The sequence below is a fragment of the Simochromis diagramma genome, unplaced genomic scaffold (assembly GCF_900408965.1).
Source record: "Simochromis diagramma unplaced genomic scaffold, fSimDia1.1 OVJJ01000603.1, whole genome shotgun sequence".
NCBI lineage: Eukaryota > Metazoa > Chordata > Actinopteri > Cichliformes > Cichlidae > Simochromis > Simochromis diagramma.
The window spans coordinates 3,183,205-3,205,816 of NW_024387414.1; the positions used below are offsets into that span (position 1 = coordinate 3,183,205).

Sequence of the window (22,612 nt, forward strand, 5' to 3'; positions counted from 1 at the left end):
ATGATCTTCATGTGACAGGATATGATTCTCGTTCTCTGCAGTATCTAAAGGAGCTAAGGATGCAGGAATATTCAATTTCAAGTTGGTCGCCATGTTGGGTTGTTTCCATGTGGAGGTGTGTGATGACCGCCGTAGCATCGCTGACATCAGAGTCCAAGGTGCGAACACTTGAGCTGAAGTGAGAGTTAAAAGCACGGGCACGCTGACGGCGCACGATCAAGCATAAATTGTGGTCATGTGACCTCTCTGCAGGAATCGACGCGTCTGTGTTGGTGCAGCCGAAGGAGACGGAGGTGTTCGCACGGCTGCGAGACATCGTGGTCACCGACGTCAACCCCAATACCATCCACAGAAAGGTCCGCAGCAGGAAAACTTGCTGGAATACTTTGTTTCCACAGTGTATTTGTACATGTGATATTTTTGTATACTATTTATGTAGCGCTGTAAAACTGTGCACCTTTCTTTCCCACAGGTCTGCTCTGAGTAGGAGATGCTCTGTATCTCATTGTCCGTGTGTATAGTGACAATAAAAGGCATTCTATTGTATTCTATTCTAAAGACGGTAGAGAGACAGACTTCTCAGATCATTAAGTAGGATGTTTAACATTGATTTCAAGTGGATTACTCATTTCCAGCTCTATATTTTCATTCTTGAAATCCACTAAGGTTGTTTTTATTACTCGCACTTTAAAATCCTGTATCCTTTTATGAGCCTATAACAAGCTGCTTAACTGCCCTTCCTTTAAGGCCAGCTTTGCCTCTCATAAGCAGGAAGGTTTTAACAGCATCAGCATGTGGATCCGGCTGCTGTTCTGTCAGCCACAGCTGGTTCCCTGAGACAACATAACAGAGAGATCCACTCTCACTGATGTCGTACAGACCCAGGAGTGAATATTAGCTGTCTGAAAGCAGAGGTTTTCAAGCAGTCTGAAGCCTGAGCATCTGTCATGCTAACAGTACACGTGCCGCAATATATGATCAGATCTGCTTTCTGCCTTGAGTCCAGACAAAGAAGCTACTTTAGACGTTTGTGTGCACTTAAGTGTCTTTGTTTTTCTGTAAAAAGTCAGCTGGGATCTTTTAGTACTAGGATAAGTTCTGTACTCTGTCTCGAGTCATGGAAAGTGCCGCTGTGGTCTTTTCTTCACCCTGCAGGCAGTGTCCATCGTGGGTGAGGAGGTGTTCAGCTTCAAACTCTCTCTGTTTCCCGGGGCAACCGAGGGCGACGGCTACGGCGACATGTCGAAGGTGGACGGGAAGGTCACCCTGCGCCTGGGCTGCATCCATATCGTCTACCTGCACAAGTTCCTCATGTCTCTGCTGGTAAGGAGCGTCATATTTCTCTACACATTAAATGCACATTCACGCTCAGCCCTGACCTCCACACAGGCGACCCCTAAAAGGCCAGATGACTGTTGTCTCTGTGTGGAGGCCGTTGGGCTCCTGGTTACGGTTGCCCTCCTGATTTTAAACACACATTTCGGTGTTTAAATGTGATGTGGGCTCTTTCTTTCATTTGGCTTCTCAGATTCCTGTATCGAAGTATTAATTTCCTTCATTTGTTGTGAGTGTGTTGCTTTTGTTTCTGTGCTCTTCAGCTTAACACAGTCACTAACTACAGAACTAGTCTTTGCCTTTGTCTGTGTGTGGCCAATGTCCTCTATGATCCAGCAGTCCACGCTCACACATCTGCAGTTTCAGGTGACGTCTGCATCTCCTCTGGTCTGCAGCACATAGCAGGATACCGTGAACAGTCTGACATGCTTCCTAATCAACCTATGTTATATTATCTGTGACACACTGTGGCCCAAATCTAATCGGCTCCGCCCTTCTACACCCAGCCACTCTGTGATCAGCGCGGCCGGTATCCTGCAGGTTTTAGATGTGTCCTTGATCCATCACAGCTGATTCAAATGGCTAAATGACCTCCTCAACATGTCTTGAAGTTCTCCAGAGGCCTGGTAACGAACTAATCCTGTGATTCAGGTGTGTTGACCCAGGGTGAGATCTAAAACCTGCAGGACACCGGCCCTCGAGGCCTGGAGTTGCCCTCTAGGATATCAATTAAGCACTTATACTTAAAGTGCTTAAAGTACTTTTTTGCCTCTTTTAAACTCGATTACTTTTCCTTTGTTGAATTCTACCAGGAACTGAGACATTCATGAGAGTTTATGCAACTATCAGACGGCTGTATCAGGATTATGTGCTTCACTTGCTAGAAAAAAAACCCTTCTGTTTCCTATTCAAGCTCTTTGCAGAATTTCCAAACTTCTCTGCTTTGCCTTTTCATTCAGAAGAACAGGAGATAATTAGCAATGAGTTTTTTCATATACATGCAAGTGATTTTATTTATTGTGAGATTATTCCGTTAAACGTCCCTCTGTACGTGTTTGAAGTCTCCTCCGTATCAGAACACAACCGCTGCTGCTCCTTAATGGTGGTTTATAAACCCATTCCAACCTTTTGATAAGTTAATTTCGAATTTCATTCCGTGTGGTTGACCTCTGTGAAATGAGTGAGTGTGAGTAGGGATGGACAGAAATTGGCTCCATGTCACTGTGAAATGAAACTGTATTGTACTCTATATGTTCAGTTGCTTTTGGCTGCAGCTGTCACTGTAATGTCTGCAGGACAGTCGTCGCGAATCAGCTTTAGTTTAAACTCTGAACTTCTCTGATGTGTTTGTAGCTGTAGAGTCAAATCACAGATGTCTTGTTCCCTGTTGCATGACCTTTCTCTGCAGTTCGTTGTCTCTCATCTTTCTTGTCTTGTTGATGTGTTTTGTTCTTGCAGGCTTCTTTTAGCTTTCAGTATACATCTGGTGACGAGGTACAGCATCCAGCATGCACCTCTGAACTGCACAAAACCTTCTGCTTTAGCTTCACTCGACAACACCGCTGCACCACCAGCTTAAATATCATCAGGTTTAACGTCCCAGAGGGACCCTGTCTCTGTGAGCGGATTAACCCCCGTCTCTACCTTCTACTCGTTGGTCGTAGACTCGGGTTAATCTGAATGACGCGATGTGACGAGGTTAACTTTGAGGGAGAAGGGAAGTGACAAAAAGACAACTTTAAATATACTCTCTGCTCATGCTTTCTTTGATCAGCTTCTCATCACATCTGTATTTATTTCTCATTTCATGACTTTAGAAAATATGAATACGTCTGACCTCCCATGACACATTGTCCTCAACTCATCAACAGAATGATGATTAACGGACTATAATGCATCATCTATTTGGAACCAGTTTATTTTTATAAATTAAAATATCAAAAGAAGTAAATAAGGAAAACTATTCATATGTTTAAGAAGCAGGAAACACATTTCAGTCTTTTTACAAAGCCTGAGCTCAACCCAATGTTGCAAAATAGCTGTTGGCTTGTAGGGCTCGCTTCACTTTCATTTTTCTAAAACGCTACTTTTAATTTTTATTATTTCATTACTCTTTTGTTTATCCAGGTAAAATCTCTTTTCCAAGAGCAACCAGGCCAAGAGGGCAGACGTACGGTGTAGTTATCATATTGTGCGTTTATATTCGTTGTCAATTTAATGGATGTCTTTAGGGTGTCAACAATCTGATTTCTGCACTATAAAAGTAAACCCCACCTGCGTGGCATAGAAATCCAGGCAGTTACAAATTTGTAGGATAGCTGACAGTCCAGCAGAATCATCCTCAATGAGCGTGTTTCCACCAAACTGTTACTGAAACAAAGAACATGAGACAGGAAGTCACTCAAAACCCTGAGCGCCACCCGTCTGAGACCAGGAGATGGTCAAAACAACTGCTCTGAATGTTCGGCAGAGTGAGCACGGACACAGGGAGAGATGACAGAAGAAGGAATGCTTTTCATGCACAACATCTGACAGTAATCAGAGCTCACGTCCTCCATATGTGCTATGCAAATCACTCAGCTGCCCTCATTATCCCCCCACACCCTCACTGCCACCCCCCCGTCAGTCACATGACCTTTGCCTGTGTGACGTCTCCTTAAAACGGGTTTGACTTTCATTCTTGTTTCATACGTCAGTCGTGATATGAACCTTTTAACTTCTACACTCAGCTCGATATTTACGATATTAAAAATGTTCAAAAAACGTAACTAATGTAGTTTCCACGTCTCGGTTCCAACTCCTGATTTCAAGTGCCAGCTGGTGTGTAAGCGCAGCGACTTTAAAGCCTGCCACCAGCATGAGGTTCATATCCCTGTGAAGGTTTGTGAAACAGAAATGAACCTGTGCACACAGTGAACTCCTCACATTGGCCCTCTGACTTGCTCCTTCATGGCGTCTCTCTAAGTCTACTCCACATCTGGGGAGTCTGTCATCTCACACCTGATTGCTTTTGTTCTTCAGATGTTCGTCGACAACTTCCAGACCGCTAAAGAAGCTCTGAGCGCCGCGACGGCTCAGGCAGCGGAGAAGGCCGCGTCGAGTGTTCGAGACTTCGCCCAGAAGAGTTTCCGTTTGTCCATGGACATCAAGCTGAAGGCCCCACTCATCATCATCCCCCAGTCCTCCACCTCCTGTAATGCTGTGGTGGTGGATCTGGGTCTGATCACGGTGGGAAACAGCTTCTCTCTGCAGCCGGCGGAGGGTTTCCCTCTGCCAGCTGTGGTGGAGAAGATGGATGTCCAGCTGACGCAGCTGAAACTGTCCAGGTAACGACATAAGAAATGTGAATACACTGACTGTGAGCAGGGCTGGAAACAGTTCTGCTTTTGCTTAATTGTGTTTGTTGGTTTAAATCCAGCTAAACTCAGGTTGTTTAGACCTCACTGGGACTTAGAAATGGTACCAATGCACTGATCCATCCAGTTCTCTTCATCGCTTGGCGTCTTCGTACACACCAGTAGATGGGAAATGTTTCTCCTCTTAGCTGCACTGAAACATGACGAAGGTCCTGTAGATAAAAACAGATTCCACTGTGCTTTCAGAACCACACTGAAGCGAGACTCTCTGCCCGACATCGAGATCCTTCAGCCAATCAACTTGGAGCTGCTTGTCACCCGAAACCTGGCTGCTTCCTGGTTCTCTAAGATTCCCGGAGTCCAGGTCCAGGGAGTGCTCCGGTCCCTAAATGTAAGTCTCTCTTGTTTTCTGTTGGCTGAACCAGGATTCAGACTCTGCAGAGTGAGACTTAAGTCTTTATTGTGTATCCATCAGATGAGTCTGGGTGAGGAAGATCTTGGTGTACTGATGAAGATTCTAGTAGAGAACATTGGAGAGGGGAACAAAGAGCACAGCATGGATGTTAAGAGACAGGTGGCCCAAGGTGATTCACTCTCACAGCACATGATGGGAAATGAAATAAGTTGGAGAAAAGTCATTTTCAGCTTGTAAATTCAGACACAGCCGAAGTGATTATCTTTGGACTTAACCAGATCCTTACTCCAGTACTGTGAAGAACCCAGGAGCAAGTTCTAACCATGTTATGTTCTATGACTTGCAAATTAAACAAATATCTAGTACTGCCTTCTTTCATCTGTACAATAAAATGGTGTCTGGTTCATTCAGCAAAAGGACAGAGCTGCAGGGACTCGAATCTGGTGAGCAGGTGGTGGTGGGTGGAGACCAGTATTTACTTTTTCTGGGCATTGAAACTGCACACACAATGGCATGAGCATCCTCCCTCAGAGCATTTCAGTAAAAGTTCATTTATCAGTAGTGTTAAAGTCGGGTCGCTTTCACAGCCAAGTTTGAGTTTGAGTGGCCATGACGCACGGTTCTTATGCAAGAACTTGATCGCTACTTCAGTTAGCGAGACATGAAAAAGAAGATCTGAACACACGTGTGTGTGTTTTAATCACCGCTTTGCTTCCACAGAGAAAGCAGAGCTTGCAGAGCAGCTGGTAGATGTGGTGTCATTACCACCAGCATCTAATGGTGCTGTGGCCGCAACCAATGGAATTCAGAATGAAAACACCATCAGCGTTCTCCTCAACTTTGAAGTGGAAGAGGTACGAAATCTGCCAGAGCTCAGAGTCTGACTCACTTTTCCTCTGAGTGGGCATCTCCAGGCCTCGAGGGCCGGTGTCCTGCAGGTTTTAAATCTTACCTTGGGTCAACACACCTGAATCAAATTATTCGTTTGTTACCAGGCCTCTGGAGAACTTCAGGACATGTTGAGGAGGTCATTTAGCCATTTAAATCAGCTGTGTTGGATCAAGGACACATCTAAAACCTGCAGGACACCGGCCCTCGAGGCCTGGAGTTGCCCACCACAGAGAGAACTGTTGGGGAGTGAGGTGAACCTGCACTTCGATGTTTAGCTGACCCGTGGGTTTGTGGCGATTCGTTGTTGGTAAGGTCTGCGACGTGGGTGGAGGTGGGAGACCGCGAGCACTGGACTCCAACCCACCCTCCGCGACACCTGGAAAACTGGTAAGTTGCTTGTTAGCGATTTTCAGACTGACCTATTGGGTTTTTTAAAATTAAACAGCATTTAAGTCTACCGGTACGACAACGCTGTTGCTGTGGACCTGGACGCTGGGTCGTTCTATTTGTGGTTTCAGATTCCGGATGCGAAACCACCATTGAGAAATCAACAGATGAGATCATCAGCGCTCGACGTGTGGAGGATCTCACTGATGTTCACTGTCAGGAGTTGAAAGTCAAAAGAGGTGTGTGTAATGTTTGGCTCTCGTGTCAGGTCCCATCATGCGACCCATGAGGAGGGGGTGGGGGTGCGGTGTCCTAGTGTTAAAATGAAACTGTGACGGCAGCGTGCGATGTGTTCAGGTGCTGGTGGAGCTGACCCGGCAGGTGGAACAGGAAAAGACTTTCCTGTCTTCAGTATCTGTCACCTGGGAGCCGAAGGGAAGAAACGAAGCTTCGCGATGAGCGTCACCTCGGATGCTGCAACGAGTCAGGCTCACGACTGCGACCTGCAGGTAGCACAGATGCTATTACGATCAATTTAAAACTAATTCTTTTTGTTGCGTACCTGTTCATAGTCTCCATTTGTAGTCGTGATATTTTTGTTCTTTTTTTTTTAAATGTGTTTTTGTTGTTTCAGGTGGTACAAAAAGCCTCTCCACCTGATCAGCTCCTGGAGCAGGGCACCACACTGCTGAAGGTGGAGTTTCATCAAGGTAAGATTAAACACACCACCAGCAGACTCACCTGTTTTGGTCTACACGTAGTACTGGATCTCACGTGCTGTGACCTGCTTCCCGATATTTCACTCATTTTAGGGCATGGACACACTTACAACTGCCATAGGGGCCTCCTTTTTGTTGGGTTTTTCTCTGTATGTATTATTGTAGGATCTACTGTATGATATAAGCACCTTGAGGCGGACTGTTGTGATTTGCGTATAAATAAAATTGAATTGAACTGAACCCCTATCAGCAAGCACTTTGGTGACAGTGGGAAGGAAAAACTCCCTTTTAACCAGGAAGAAACCCCAGCAAACCAGACTCGGGGAGGGCGGGGCCATCTGCTGTGATTGGTGTGAGAGAGAGAGAAGGAAGACAGGATAAAGACATGCTTGGAAGAGAGACAGAGATTAATAACAAGTTACTGAATGCAGAAGGTCTTTTAACAACATATAGACACAACAGGATTGGGGACAGGTCACAATCATGTAGTACGTGGGGTGCGGTGGTGTGCGGAAGAGTGTTTGATGTGGCCAAAAATGGCTCAGAACACCCCTTCAGATCGTTTGCCTGGGCGCTGTAGCAGCCGGTAACATAGTCAGAGCGCTTTATCCAGCAAACCAGAAACATGAACCCGCTGAACGTGTTTTTGTGTCTCTGTGCTGCCGCAGGCCGTACCCCGCCGGTCCCAACTTCCCAGACATGTTTGAAAACACTGGCAGACGCTGAAGGGAGTGGGCGAGCGGTTCTTTATATCCGCTGTTAAAATCAGCATTTGTCATTCAGTTTATGACTTTTTTTTTTGTTCTTAATACAAACAACACAAACAGGTGACTCGCATTGTTGGTCATGTCAGGGATTATTCCTGTCCATGAAGCGCTTTAAAGAAGTGTGGGTCTGGATGTTTTATCTCTGAAACAAATAGTGGCTCGCAGTCATCGGTTCATGCTGTCAGGCTTCCTCTCAGGTGTCTCTCTACTGCTGTTTCAGGTGGAGTTGTTCCTCTCTGGACTTCCTCCTTCACACTAAAGCTCTGCTCTCACCATCAATTACCTGAACAACGCCATGCCGTCCACGTCAGCGGAGCACAAAGACAAAGATTCAAAAGCAGGTGGAAAAGACGGGAGGCCGGCAGTTGAGGCTTACCTCTGGTTCGGTGTGTCCTTGATGTCTTCAGGTGACGATATGAGTCTTCGTTGCTCTGCTAGTAGCTAGAGGCTTAGATGCAGAATATCAATTTCAAGTTGGTCTGCCATGTTGGGTTGTTCCAGTGGAGGTGTGTATGACCCCGTAGCAATCGCTGACATCAGGTCCAGGTGCGAACACTTGAGCTGAAGTGAGAGTAAAGCACGGGGCACGCGGGGCGCACGATCAAGACATAAAATGTGTGTCTGTGCCATCTCTGCAGGAACGACGCTCTGTGTTGGTGCAGCCGAAGGAGCGAGGTGTTCGCTACGGCTGCGAGACATCGTGTCACGCGACGTCAACCCCAATACCATCCACAGAAAGGTCCGCAGCAGGAAACACTTGCTGGAATACTTTGTTTCCACAGTGTATTTGTACATGTGATATTTTGTATACTATTTATTGTAGCGCTGTAAAACGGTGCACCTTTCTTTCCCACGGTCTGCTCTGAGAGAGAATGCCTCTGTATCTCAGTGTCCGTGTGTATAGTGACAATAAAGCATTCTATTGTATTCTATTCTAAAGACGGAGAGAGAACAGACTCTCAAGATCATTAAGTAGGATGTTAACATTGATTTTCAAGTGGATACTCATTTCCAGCTCTATATTTTCATCTAAATCCACTAAGGTTGTTTTTTATATACTCGCACGTTAAATCCTGTATCCTTTTTATGAGCCTATAACAAGCTGCTTAACTGCCCTCCTTTAAGCCAGCTTGCCTCTCATAAGCAGGAAGGTTTTAACAGCATCAGCAGGTGAGTCCGGCTGCTGGCTGTCAGGCCACAGACTGGTTCCCTGAGACAACCAAACGAGAGTCCACCTCACGATGTCGTACAGACCCAGGAGTGAATATTTAGCTGTCCTGAAGCAGAGGTATGTCCAATGAGTCTGCAGCTGAGCATCTGTCATGCCAACGTACACGTGCCGCAATCATGGATCAGATCTGCTTCTGCCTTGAGTCCAAGACAAAGAAGCTACTTAGACGTTTGTGTGCACATTAAGTGTCTTGTTTTTCTTTAAAAGTCAGCTGGGATCTTTTAGTAATAGGATAAGTTCTGTTACTCTGCTCAGTCAGGAAAGTGCCGCGGGGTCTCTTCTTCACCCGCGCAGGCAGTGTGTCCATCGGGGTGAGGAGGTGTTCAGCTTCAAACCCCTGTTTCCTCCCGGGGCAACCGAGGCGACGGGCTACGGCGACAGTCGAAGGTGGACGGGAAGGTCACCCGGCGCCGGGGCTGCATCCATATCGCACCTGCACAAGTCCTCATGTCTCTGCTGGTAAGGAGCGTCATATTGCTCTACACAAGAATGCACATGTCACGCTCAGCCCTGACCTCCACACAGGCGACCCCTAAAAGGCCAGATGACGTTGTCTCTGTGTGGGAGGCCGTTGGGCTCCTGGTGTACGGTTGTCCCTCCTGATTTTAAACACACATTCAGTGTTTATAGTGATGTGGGCTCTTGTCTTCATTGGCTTCTCAGATTCCTGTAATCGAAGTATTAATTTCCGTCATTTGTTGTGAGTGTGTTGCTTTTGTTTCTGTGCTCTTCAACTTACACAGTCACTAACTACAGAACTAGTCTTTGCCTTGTCTGTGTGTGGCCAATGTCCTCTATGATCCAGCAGTCCACCTCACAACATCGCAGTTTCGGTGACGTCTGCATCTCCTCTGGTCTGCAGCACAAGGCAGGTACCCGGGACAGTCTGACATGCTTCCTAATCAACCTATGTTATTATCTGTGACACACTGTGGCCCAAATCTAATTGGCTCCGCCCTTCTCTACACCCAGCCACTCTGTGGATCAGCGTGGTCGGTATCCTGCGGTTTTAGATGTGTCCTTGTCCATCACAGCTGATTCAAATGGCTAAATTGACCTCCTCAACATGTCTTGAAGTTCTCCAGAGGCGGTAACGAATAATCCTGTGATTCAGGTGTGGCTGACCCAGGGTGAGGATCTAAAACCCTGCAGGACACCGAGCCTCCGAGGCCTGGAGTTGCCCCTCAGGACATATCAATTAGCATTTATACTAAAGTGCTAAAGTACTTTTTTGCCTCTTTTAAACTCGATTACTGTTCCTTTGTTGAATTCTACCAGGAACTGAGACATTCATGAGAGTTTATGCCAACTATCAGACGGACTGTATCAGATTATGTGTTCACTCGCATTCCAAGCTCTTTGCAGAATTTCCAAAATTCTCTGCTTTGCCTTTTCATTCAGAAGAACAGGAAGATATAGCAATGAGTTTTTTCATATAACATGCAAGTAATTTTATTTATGTGGATTGTTCCGTTAAAACGTCCCTCGTTACGTGTTTGAAGCTCCTCCGTATCAGAACAAACCGCTGCGGGCCTTAATGGTGGTTATAACCCATCCCAACCTTTTGATAATTAATTCGATTTCATTCCATTGGGTTACCTCTGTGAAATGAGTGAGTGTGAGTAGGGATGGACCAGAAATTTGGCTCCATGTCACGGTGAAAATAAACTGTATTGTACTCTATATGTTCAGTTGCTTTTGGCTTGCAGCTGTCACTGTATGTCTGCAGGCAGAGTCGTCGCGAATCAGCTTTAGTTAAACTCGAACTTCTCTGATGTGTTTTTGTAGCTGTAGAGTCAAATCACAGATGTCTTGTTCCTTTTGCATGACCTTTCTCGGCAGTTCGTTGTCTCTATCTCATTTTCTGTCTTGTGATGATGTTTTGTTTTTGCAGGCTTTTTAGCTTTCAGTATACATGCTGGTGACGAGGACAGCACCAGCATGCACCTCTGAACTGCACAAAAACCTTCTGCTTTCTTAGCTTCACTCGACAACACCGCTGCACCACCAGCCATAATATCATCAGGTTAACGTCCCAGAGGACCTGTCCCTCTGTGAGCGGATAACCCCCGTCTCTACCTTCTACGCGTTGGTCGAGACTCGGGTTAATCTGAATGACGCGATGGACGAGGTTTAACTTTGAGGGAGAAGGGAAGTGAAAAAAAGACAACTTTAAATATACTCTCTGCTCATGCTTTCTTGGATCACGCTCATTCACATCTGTATTTATTTCTCATTTCATGATTTAGAAAATATGAAAGTCTGACCCTCCCAGACAACATTGTCCTCAACTCATCACAGAATCAGGATTAACGCGACTATAATGCATCATCTATTTGGAACCAGTTTTATTTTTATAATTAAAATATCAAAAGAAGTAAAAAGGAAAACCTATTCATATGTGTTAAGAGCAGGAAAACATTTCAGCCTTTTTTTCAAAGGCTGAGCTCAACACCAAGTTGCAAAAAGCTGTTGGCTTGGAGGGCTTGCTTCACTTTCATTTTCTAAACGCTACTTTTAATTTTTATTATTTCATTACTCTTTTGTTTTACCAGGTAAATACTCTTTTCCAAGAGCAACCAGGCCAAGAGGGCAGACGTACGTTGTAGTTTACATATTGTGCGATTATATTCGTTGTCAATTTAATGGATGTCTTTAGGGGTGTCAACAATCTGATTTTTGCAGTATAAAAGTAAACCCCACCTGCGTGGCATAGAAATCAGGCAGTTACAAATTGTAGGATAGCTGACAGTCCAGCAGAATCATCCTCATGAGCGTGTTTTCCACCAAACTGTTACTGAAACAAGCACATGAGACAGGAAGTTCACTCACAAACCCTGAGCCGCCACCCGTCTGAGACCCAGGTTCTTCTGCTTCTTCTTCTTCTTCTTCTTCTTCTGTTGCTTCTTCTTCTGTTGCTGCTTCTTCTGCTTCTTCTTCTTCTTCTTCTTCTTCTGTTGCTTCTTCTTCTTCTGTTGCTTCTTCTGTTGCTTCTTCTTCTTCTTCTTCTGTTGCTTCTTCTTCTGTTGTTTCTTCTGTTGTTTCTTCTTCTTCTGTTGTTTCTTCTTCTTCTGTTGTTTCTTCTTCTTCTGTTGTTTCTTCTTCTTCTGTTGCTTCTTCTTCTTCTTCTGTTGCTTCTTCTTCTTCTTCTGTTGTTTCTTCTGCGTCTTCTTCTTCTTCTGTTGCTTCTTCTGTTGCTTCTTCTTCTGTTGCTTCTTCTTCTGTTGCTTCTTCTTCTGTTGCTTCTTCTGTTGCTTCTTCTTCTGTTGCTTCTTCTTCTTCTTCTTCTTCTTCTTCTTCTTCTGTTGCTTCTTCTTCTGTTGTTTCTTCTGTTGTTTCTTCTTCTTCTTCTTCTGTTGCTTCTTCTTCTTCTTCTGTTGTTTCTTATGACTCCTGTCTCTCTCTCTGTGTTTTTATCCTTCAGCTGACAGTCAACAGTATCGTCGACTTCTTTAAGACAGAGAAAGGTGTGGATCTGGAGGTCCTGACCACGGCCACACTCTCCAAACTGGAGGAGATCAAAGAGAAAACTGCCACAGGTCAGTAACTATTTTCTGTTCAAACCAGCAGTTATGGTGGAGCAGGGGTCCATTGTCCTCACGGCTGAACAGGTTATGTATATCCTATGATGATCAGGACTGTTGGGTCCATACCAGGACTTTAACCTCCTAGGACCTGCGTCCACATATGTGGACATCACATTTTGGGTTATTTTAGACCAAATACTCAATTTTGCTCTACAAGGGCCTGATATCCACTTACGAGGACATTATGCTGCTACTGTTCTATCGAAATTCTAAACGAATATCCTCATATGTGGCTCTTATTTTTCTTAGAAACATAAATCAGGAAAAAAAAAACAACCTAACAATTCTTTGTTTTTACATTCATCGGGTCCCAATCAGCCCAAATATCAAAGAGAAATTAAAAATGCATGCCGTGGAAGAGTTCAGGTCTTAGGACTTTAAGGGATTCATGTCTCTGCAGGTTTGTCTCACATGATTGAGACCAGAAAGGTCCTGGACCTGAGGATCGAGTTGAAACCGTCCTATCTGCTGCTGCCAAAGTCGGGCTTCTACAGCAGCACGGCGGACCTCATTATCGTGGACTTTGGCTGCTTTCAGGTCAGTCCTTTTAGTTTTACCCCTGCTTTTAAGATGAAAATACCTTTTTTATAATATTTTCATGATGATAACCAGTTTCTTTAATATTCTCTAACTATAAAAATAATAAATACACATACTGACCTTAAGAAAGTCAGCTGTGTCTCGTAAAAATTTCCGTTACAGCACAGTTTAAGTTCTGGATATTTTACAGTTGTTTTCCTAAATCCCTGGTCTGCCTGGGTTTTTGCCTTTTTATAGAACTGGCCTCATAAATGTTTTGTGGTTTGACCTTACAGCTCGTAGTGCAACAGATAAGACAACAGCGTGAGTGTTTACAGGCCTGCACTACAGCCTGTCACTTAACACCAGTGTGTATTTGTTGGTCTGTAGTTAAACAGTGTTGAGCAAAGCGGCATCCGGTCGTCCACTTCCTCCTTCTCGTCTCTGGAGGAAATCATGGATCGAGCCTATGACAGATACAGCGTGAAGCTGAGCCGAGTTCAAGTGCTTTACAGCAAGTCAGGTACGTCAGCGCACAACAACAGAGCTACACATACACAAAAGTGCAAGTATTTAATACATATAAGGCATATAAGCACCAGCTCATTCACCATATTTATGTTAACGAGCAGTAGAACAGGTGTACCTAACAAAGTGGCCAGTAGGTGAACTGTGTTTCCTCAGATTACATCTGTTATCATTTTTAGTTAATTTGTCGTGACCTGATTCCAGGTGAGGCTTGGAAGGTAGCACGGCAGCAGGGTTCTTCATTCCAGCACATCCTCCAGCCGATGGATCTCACTCTCAGTTTGGCCAAGTGCATGGTGGAAAAGGATGCCAGGATGCCCAGGTATGATTCCCACCGGTGAACAGGCGTTCAAATTCTCTGCTGACTCGTCTGCGCTCACCTGTGCACGTTATCCGAATTGTTTCTGGCGTTTCAGGTTTAAGGTATCGGGCGAGCTGCCTTTGCTACACGTTAAGATCTCAGACCAGAAGATCCACAGTGTCCTCGAGCTGGTCGACGGCATCCCTCTACCCAACGTGGACTCCTCGCCATCCACCCCAACACTGAAGGTACGTTTGGTACAGACCGTTCGTCCTGCAGCTAAGCACCTAATATAGAAAGGATATATTGGGATTGGAGGAGTGAGTGATGATGGAAACTTCAGAGCAAAAACATTTGGGGGGTGGTAGAGACAGGTGAACGTTTGGGGAGTGATGGGGAGGTCAAGGGTGAGGACTGAGGGATGTTAGAGGGATCGCAGAGAGAACTTTGGGGAGTGAGGGTTACCTGCACTTCGATGTTTAGCTGACCGTGTTTGGGCGATTCTTGTTGTAGGTCTTGCCGTTGGTGGAGGTGAGACCGCGAGCACTTGACCTCCACCCCACCCTCCTCGACACCATGGAAACTGGTAAGTGCTTGGTGCATTTCGACTGACTATTGTTTTTTAACAAATTAAAAGCTTTAAAGCTACGCTGTACGACGCTGTGGGCTGTGACTGACGCTGTCGTGCGTAATTTGTGTTCAGATTCGGATGAAGACACCAGTGAGAAATCAACAGATGAGGATCATCAGCGCTCGACTGTGGAGGATCTCACTGATGTTCACTTCAAGTTTGAAGTCAAAGAGGTGTGTGTATGTTTGGCTCTCGTGTCAGGTCATCATGCGACCCATGAGGAGGGGGTGGGGTGCGGTGTCCTAGTGTTAAATGAGAACGTGTGACCGAGCAGCGTGCGATGTGTTCAGGTGCTGGTGGAGCTGACCCGGCAGGTGGAACAGGAAAAGACTTTCCTGTCCTTCAGTATCTGTCACCTGGGAGCCAAAGGGAAGAAACGAAGCTTCGACCTGAGCGTCACCTCGTATCTGCAACGAGTCATGCTCGACTACTGCGACCTGCCAGGTAGCACAGATGCTATTAGCATCATAATTTAAACTAATTCTTTTGTGTTGCGTACCTGTTCATAGTCTCCATTTGTAGTCGTGATATTTTTGTTCTTTTTTTTTTAAATGTGTTTTTGTTGTTTCAGGTGGTACAAAACAGCCTCTCCACCTGATCAGCTCCTCGGAGCAGGGCACCAACCTGCTGAAGGTGGAGTTCATCAAGGTAAGATTAAACACACCACCAGCAGACTCACCTGTTTGGTCTACACGTAGTACTGGATCTCACTGCTGGTGATCCTGCTCCTCAGATATTTCACTCATTTTAGGGCATGGACACACTTACACTGCCATAGGGGCTCATTTCATTGTTGGGTTTTTTCTCTGTATGTATTATTGTAGGATCTACTGTATGATATAAAGCACCTTGAGGCGACTGTTGTGATTTGGCGCTATATAAATAAAATTGAATTGAACTGAACCCCCTATCAGCAAGCACTTTGGTGACAGTGGGAAGGAAAAACTCCCTTTTAACAGGAAGAAACCTCCAGCAGAACCAGACTCGGGGAGGGGCGGGGCCATCTGCTGTGATTGGTTGGAGAGAGAGAAGGAAGACAGGATAAAGACATGCTGTGGAAGAGAGACAGAGATTAATAACAAGTATGACTGAATGCAGAGAGGTCTGTTTACACATAATAGACACACAGATTTGGGACAGGTCACAATCATGTAGTAAGTGGGGTCGTGGTGTGACTGAAGATTGTGTTGATGTGGCCAAAAATGGCTCAGAACACCACCGTTCAGATCGTTTTGCCTGGCGCTGTATCAGTCCTGTAACATAGTCAGAATCTGCCTTTTATCCAGCAAACAGAAACATGAACCCGCTGAACGTGTTTTTGTGTCTCTGTGCTGCCGCAGGCCGACCCCGCCGGTCCCAACTTCCAGACACTGTTTGAAAACACTGAGCAGACGCTGAAGGTGAGTGGGCGAGCGGTTCTTTTATTCCGCTGTTAAAATCAGCATTTAGTCATTCAGTTTATGACTTTTTTTTTTTGTTCTTAATACAAACAACACAAACATGTGACTCGACATTTGTTGGTCATTCAGGGATTATTTCCTGTCCAGGAAGCGCTTTAAAAAGTGTGGGTCTGGATGTTTTATCTCTGAAACAAATAGTGGCTCGCAGTCAGTCGGTTCATGATGTCATGCTTCCTCTCAGGTGTCTCTGTACTGCTGTTTCAGGTGGAGTTTTCCTCTCTGGACTTCCTCCTTCACACTAAAGCTCTGACTCTCAACCATCAATTACCTGAACAACGCCATGCCGTCACAGTTCAGCGGAGACAAAGACAAAGATGTCAAAAAGCAGGTGGAGAAGACGGGAAAGAGCCGGACAGGTGAGGCTTAACCATCTGGTTACAGGTGTGTCTTGAATGATCTTCATGTGACAGGATATGATTCTCGTTCTCTGCAGTATCTAAAGGAGCTAAGGATGCAGGAATATTCAATTTCAAGTTGGTCGCCATGTTGGGTTGTTTCCATGTGGAGGTGTGTGATGACCGCCGTAGCATCGCTGACATCAGAGTCCAAGGTGCGAACACTTGAGCTGAAGTGAGAGTTAAAAGCACGGGCACGCTGACGGCGCACGATCAAGCATAAATTGTGGTCATGTGACCTCTCTGCAGGAATCGACGCGTCTGTGTTGGTGCAGCCGAAGGAGACGGAGGTGTTCGCACGGCTGCGAGACATCGTGGTCACAGACGTCAACCCCAATACCATCCACAGAAAGGTCCGCAGCAGGAAAACTTGCTGGAATACTTTGTTTCCACAGTGTATTTGTACATGTGATATTTTTGTATACTATTTATGTAGCGCTGTAAAACTGTGCACCTTTCTTTCCCACAGGTCTGCTCTGAGTAGGAGATGCTCTGTATCTCATTGTCCGTGTGTATAGTGACAATAAAAGGCATTCTATTGTATTCTATTCTAAAGACGGTAGAGAGACAGACTTCTCAGATCATTAAGTAGGATGTTTAACATTGATTTCAAGTGGATTACTCATTTCCAGCTCTATATTTTCATTCTTGAAATCCACTAAGGTTGTTTTTATTACTCGCACTTTAAAATCCTGTATCCTTTTATGAGCCTATAACAAGCTGCTTAACTGCCCTTCCTTTAAGGCCAGCTTTGCCTCTCATAAGCAGGAAGGTTTTAACAGCATCAGCATGTGGATCCGGCTGCTGTTCTGTCAGCCACAGCTGGTTCCCTGAGACAACGATAACAGAGAGATCCACTCTCACTGATGTCGTACAGACCCAGGAGTGAATATTAGCTGTCGAAAGCAGAGGTTTTCAAGCAGTCTGAAGCCTGAGCATCTGTCATGCTAACAGTACACGTGCCGCAATATATGATCAGATCTGCTTTCTGCCTTGAGTCCAGACAAAGAAGCTACTTTAGACGTTTGTGTGCACTTAAGTGTCTTTGTTTTTCTGTAAAAAGTCAGCTGGGATCTTTTAGTACTAGGATAAGTTCTGTACTCTGTCTCGAGTCATGGAAAGTGCCGCTGTGGTCTTTTCTTCACCCTGCAGGCAGTGTCCATCGTGGGTGAGGAGGTGTTCAGCTTCAAACTCTCTCTGTTTCCCGGGGCAACCGAGGGCGACGGCTACGGCGACATGTCGAAGGTGGACGGGAAGGTCACCCTGCGCCTGGGCTGCATCCATATCGTCTACCTGCACAAGTTCCTCATGTCTCTGCTGGTAAGGAGCGTCATATTTCTCTACACATTAAATGCACATTCACGCTCAGCCCTGACCTCCACACAGGCGACCCCTAAAAGGCCAGATGACTGTTGTCTCTGTGTGGAGGCCGTTGGGCTCCTGGTTACGGTTGCCCTCCTGATTTTAAACACACATTTCAGTGTTTAAATGTGATGTGGGCTCTTTCTTTCATTTGGCTTCTCAGATTCCTGTATCGAAGTATTAATTTCCTTCATTTGTTGTGAGTGTGTTGCTTTTGTTTCTGTGCTCTTCAACTTAACACAGTCACTAACTACAGAACTAGTCTTTGCCTTGTCTGTGTGTGGCCAATGTCCTCTATGATCCAGCAGTCCACGCTCACACATCTGCAGTTTCAGGTGACGTCTGCATCTCCTCTGGTCTGCAGCACATAGCAGGATACCGGGAACAGTCTGACATGCTTCCTAATCAACCTATGTTATATTATCTGTGACACACTGTGGCCCAAATCTAATTGGCTCCGCCCTTCTACACCCAGCCACTCTGTGATCAGCGTGGTCGGTATCCTGCAGGTTTTAGATGTGTCCTTGATCCATCACAGCTGATTCAAATGGCTAAATGACCTCCTCAACATGTCTTGAAGTTCTCCAGAGGCCTGGTAACGAACTAATCCTGTGATTCAGGTGTGCTGACCCAGGGTGAGATCTAAAACCTGCAGGACACCGGCCCTCGAGGCCTGGAGTTGCCCTCTAGGATATCAATTAAGCATTTATACTTAAAGTGCTTAAAGTACTTTTTTGCCTCTTTTAAACTCGATTACTTTTCCTTTGTTGAATTCTACCAGGAACTGAGACATTCATGAGAGTTTATGCAACTATCAGACGGCTGTATCAGGATTATGTGCTTCACTCGCTATTCAAGCTCTTTGCAGAATTTCCAAAATTCTCTGCTTTGCCTTTTCATTCAGAAGAACAGGAGATAATTAGCAATGAGTTTTTTCATATACATGCAAGTGATTTTATTTATTGTGAGATTGTTCCGTTAAACGTCCCTCTGTACGTGTTTGAAGTCTCCTCCGTATCAGAACACAACCGCTGCTGCTCCTTAATGGTGGTTTATAAACCCATCCCAACCTTTTGATAAGTTAATTTCGAATTTCATTCCATGTGGTTGACCTCTGTGAAATGAGTGAGTGTGAGTAGGGATGGACAGAAATTGGCTCCATGTCACTGTGAAATGAAACTGTATTGTACTCTATATGTTCAGTTGCTTTTGGCTGCAGCTGTCACTGTAATGTCTGCAGGACAGTCGTCGCGAATCAGCTTTAGTTTAAACTCTGAACTTCTCTGATGTGTTTGTAGCTGTAGAGTCAAATCACAGATGTCTTGTTCCCTGTTGCATGACCTTTCTCTGCAGTTCGTTGTCTCTCATCTTTCTTGTCTTGTTGATGTGTTTTGTTCTTGCAGGCTTCTTTTAGCTTTCAGTATACATCTGGTGACGAGGTACAGCATCCAGCATGCACCTCTGAACTGCACAAAACCTTCTGCTTTAGCTTCACTCGACAACACCGCTGCACCACCAGCTTAAATATCATCAGGTTTAACGTCCCAGAGGGACCCTGTCTCTGTGAGCGGATTAACCCCCGTCTCTACCTTCTACTCGTTGGTCGTAGACTCGGGTTAATCTGAATGACGCGATGTGACGAGGTTTAACTTTGAGGGAGAAGGGAAGTGACAAAAAGACAACTTTAAATATACTCTCTGCTCATGCTTTCTTTGATCAGCTTCTCATCACATCTGTATTTATTTCTCATTTCATGACTTTAGAAAATATGAATACGTCTGACCTCCCATGACACATTGTCCTCAACTCATCAACAGAATCATGATTAACGGACTATAATGCATCATCTATTTGGAACCAGTTTATTTTTATAAATTAAAATATCAAAAGAAGTAAATAAGGAAAACTATTCATATGTTTAAGAAGCAGGAAACACATTTCAGTCTTTTTACAAAGCCTGAGCTCAACCCAATGTTGCAAAATAGCTGTTGGCTTGTAGGGCTTGCTTCACTTTCATTTTTCTAAAACGCTACTTTTAATTTTTATTATTTCATTACTCTTTTGTTTATCCAGGTAAAATCTCTTTTCCAAGAGCAACCAGGCCAAGAGGGCAGACGTACGGTGTAGTTATCATATTGTGCGATTATATTCGTTGTCAATTTAATGGATGTCTTTAGGGTGTCAACAATCTGATTTCTGCAGTATAAAAGTAAACCCCACCTGCGTGGCATAGAAATCCAGGCAGTTACAAATTTGTAGGATAGCTGACAGTCCAGCAGAATCATCCTCAATGAGCGTGTTTCCACCAAACTGTTACTGAAACAAAGCACATGAGACAGGAAGTCACTCAAAACCCTGAGCGCCACCCGTCTGAGACCAGGAGATGGTCAAAACAACTGCTCTGAATGTTCGGCAGAGTGAGCACGGACACAGGGAGAGATGACAGAAGAAGGAATGCTTTTCATGCACAACATCTGACAGTAATCAGAGCTCACGTCCTCCATATGTGCTATGCAAATCACTCAGCTGCCCTCATTATCCCCCCACACCCTCACTGCCACCCCCCCGTCAGTCACATGACCTTTGCCTGTGTGACGTCTCCTTAAAGCGGGTTTGACTTTCATTCTTGTTTCATACGTCAGTCGTGATATGAACCTTTTAACTTCTACACTCGGCTCGATATTTACGATATTAAAAATGTTCAAAAAACGTAACTAATGTAGTTTCCACGTCTCTGTTCCAACTCCTGATTTCAAGTGCCAGCTGGTGTGTAAGCGCAGCGACTTTAAAGCCTGCCACCAGCATGAGGTTCATATCCCTGTGAAGGTTTGTGAAACAGAAATGAACCTGTGCACACAGTGAACTCCTCACATTGGCCCTCTGACTTGCTCCTTCATGGCGTCTCTCTAAGTCTACTCCACATCTGGGGAGTCTGTCATCTCACACCTGATTGCTTTTTTTCTTCAGATGTTCGTCGACAACTTCCAGACCGCTAAAGAAGCTCTGAGCGCCGCGACGGCTCAGGCAGCGGAGAAGGCCGCGTCGAGTGTTCGAGACTTCGCCCAGAAGAGTTTCCGTTTGTCCATGGACATCAAGCTGAAGGCCCCACTCATCATCATCCCCCAGTCCTCCACCTCCTGTAATGCTGTGGTGGTGGATCTGGGTCTGATCACGGTGGGAAACAGCTTCTCTCTGCAGCCGGCGGAGGGTTTCCCTCTGCCAGCTGTGGTGGAGAAGATGGATGTCCAGCTGACGCAGCTGAAACTGTCCAGGTAACGACATAAGAAATGTGAATACACTGACTGTGAGCAGGGATGGAAACAGTTCTGCTTTTGCTTAATTGTGTTTGTTGGTTTAAATCCAGCTAAACTCAGGTTGTTTAGACCTCACTGGGACTTAGAAATGGTACCAATGCACTGATCCATCCAGTTCTCTTCATCGCTTGGCGTCTTCGTACACACCAGTTGATGGGAAATGTTTCTCCTCTTAGCTGCACTGAAACATGACGAAGGTCCTGTAGATAAAAACAGATTCCACTGTGCTTTCAGAACCACACTGAAGCGAGACTCTCTGCCCGACATCGAGATCCTTCAGCCAATCAACTTGGAGCTGCTTGTCACCCGAAACCTGGCTGCTTCCTGGTTCTCTAAGATTCCCGGAGTCCAGGTCCAGGGAGTGCTCCGGTCCCTAAATGTAGGTCTCTCTTGTTTTCTGTTGGCTGAACCAGGATTCAGACTCTGCAGAGTGAGACTTAAATCTTTATTGTGTATCCATCAGATGAGTCTGGGTGAGGAAGATCTTGGTGTACTGATGAAGATTCTAGTAGAGAACATTGGAGAGGGGAACAAAGAGCACAGCATGGATGTGAAGAGACAGGTGGCCCAAGGTGATTCACTCTCACAGCACATGATGGGAAATGAAATAAGTTGGAGAAAAGTCATTTTCAGCTTGTAAATTCAGACACAGCTGAAGTTATTATCTTTGGACTTAACCAGATCCTTACTCCAGTACTGTGAAGAACCCAGGAGCAAGTTTTAACCATGTTATGTTCTATGACTTGCAAATTAAACAAATATCTAGTACTACCTTCTTTCATCTGTACAATAAAATGGTGTCTGGTTCATTCAGCAAAAGGACAGAGCTGCAGGGACTCGAATCTGGTGAGCAGGTGGTGGTGGGTGGAGACCAGTATTTACTTTTTCTGGGCATTGAAACTGCACACAGGATGGCATGAGCATCCTCCTCAGAGCATTCAGTAAAGTTCATTTATCAGTAGTGTTAAAGTCGGGTCGCTTTCACAGCAAAGTTTGAGTTTGAGTGGCCATGACGCACGGTTCTTATGCAAGAACTTGATCGCTACTTCAGTTAGTGAGACATGAAAAAGAAGATCTGAACACACGTGTGTGTGTTTTAATCACCGCTTTGCTTCCACAGAGAAAGCAGAGCTTGCAGAGCAGCTGGTAGATGTGGTGTCATTACCACCAGCATCTAATGGCGCTGTGGCCGCAACCAATGGAATTCAGAATGAAAACACCATCAGCGTTCTCCTCAACTTTGAAGTGGAAGAGGTACGAAATCTGCCAGAGCTCAGAGTCTGACTCACTTTTCCTCTGTTTCAAGAGAACATCAGTCTGTGGAGACTTTAGAGAGTCTGAAAGATCATTCTGTATCTGAAGAGATACAAAATTTTGCATTCATTGTTGCTCCAACATGTTGGCGCTCTGCTGT

General features: G+C 45.2%; 1 protein-coding gene across 1 annotated transcript in view; it reads left to right on the forward strand.

The window, feature by feature from the left end:
- Positions 1 to 22,612, forward strand: part of LOC120721257 (vacuolar protein sorting-associated protein 13C-like) — a 54,545-nt gene that overhangs the window by 14,852 nt on the left and 17,081 nt on the right. The window contains 31 exon segments of the mRNA XM_040011456.1: positions 42 to 158; positions 253 to 356; positions 1,156 to 1,323; positions 4,357 to 4,661; positions 4,938 to 5,082; positions 5,167 to 5,275; positions 5,827 to 5,984; positions 6,310 to 6,328; positions 6,516 to 6,623; positions 6,742 to 6,893; positions 7,019 to 7,094; positions 8,509 to 8,609; positions 12,469 to 12,640; positions 13,089 to 13,225; positions 13,598 to 13,730; positions 13,940 to 14,057; positions 14,152 to 14,284; positions 14,550 to 14,622; positions 14,740 to 14,840; positions 14,958 to 15,111; positions 15,239 to 15,315; positions 16,008 to 16,067; positions 16,332 to 16,376; positions 16,378 to 16,483; positions 16,561 to 16,677; positions 16,772 to 16,875; positions 17,675 to 17,842; positions 20,852 to 21,156; positions 21,433 to 21,577; positions 21,662 to 21,770; positions 22,319 to 22,452. Coding sequence (XP_039867390.1) covers positions 42 to 158; positions 253 to 356; positions 1,156 to 1,323; positions 4,357 to 4,661; positions 4,938 to 5,082; positions 5,167 to 5,275; positions 5,827 to 5,984; positions 6,310 to 6,328; positions 6,516 to 6,623; positions 6,742 to 6,893; positions 7,019 to 7,094; positions 8,509 to 8,609; positions 12,469 to 12,640; positions 13,089 to 13,225; positions 13,598 to 13,730; positions 13,940 to 14,057; positions 14,152 to 14,284; positions 14,550 to 14,622; positions 14,740 to 14,840; positions 14,958 to 15,111; positions 15,239 to 15,315; positions 16,008 to 16,067; positions 16,332 to 16,376; positions 16,378 to 16,483; positions 16,561 to 16,677; positions 16,772 to 16,875; positions 17,675 to 17,842; positions 20,852 to 21,156; positions 21,433 to 21,577; positions 21,662 to 21,770; positions 22,319 to 22,452 — 3,953 coding nt within the window.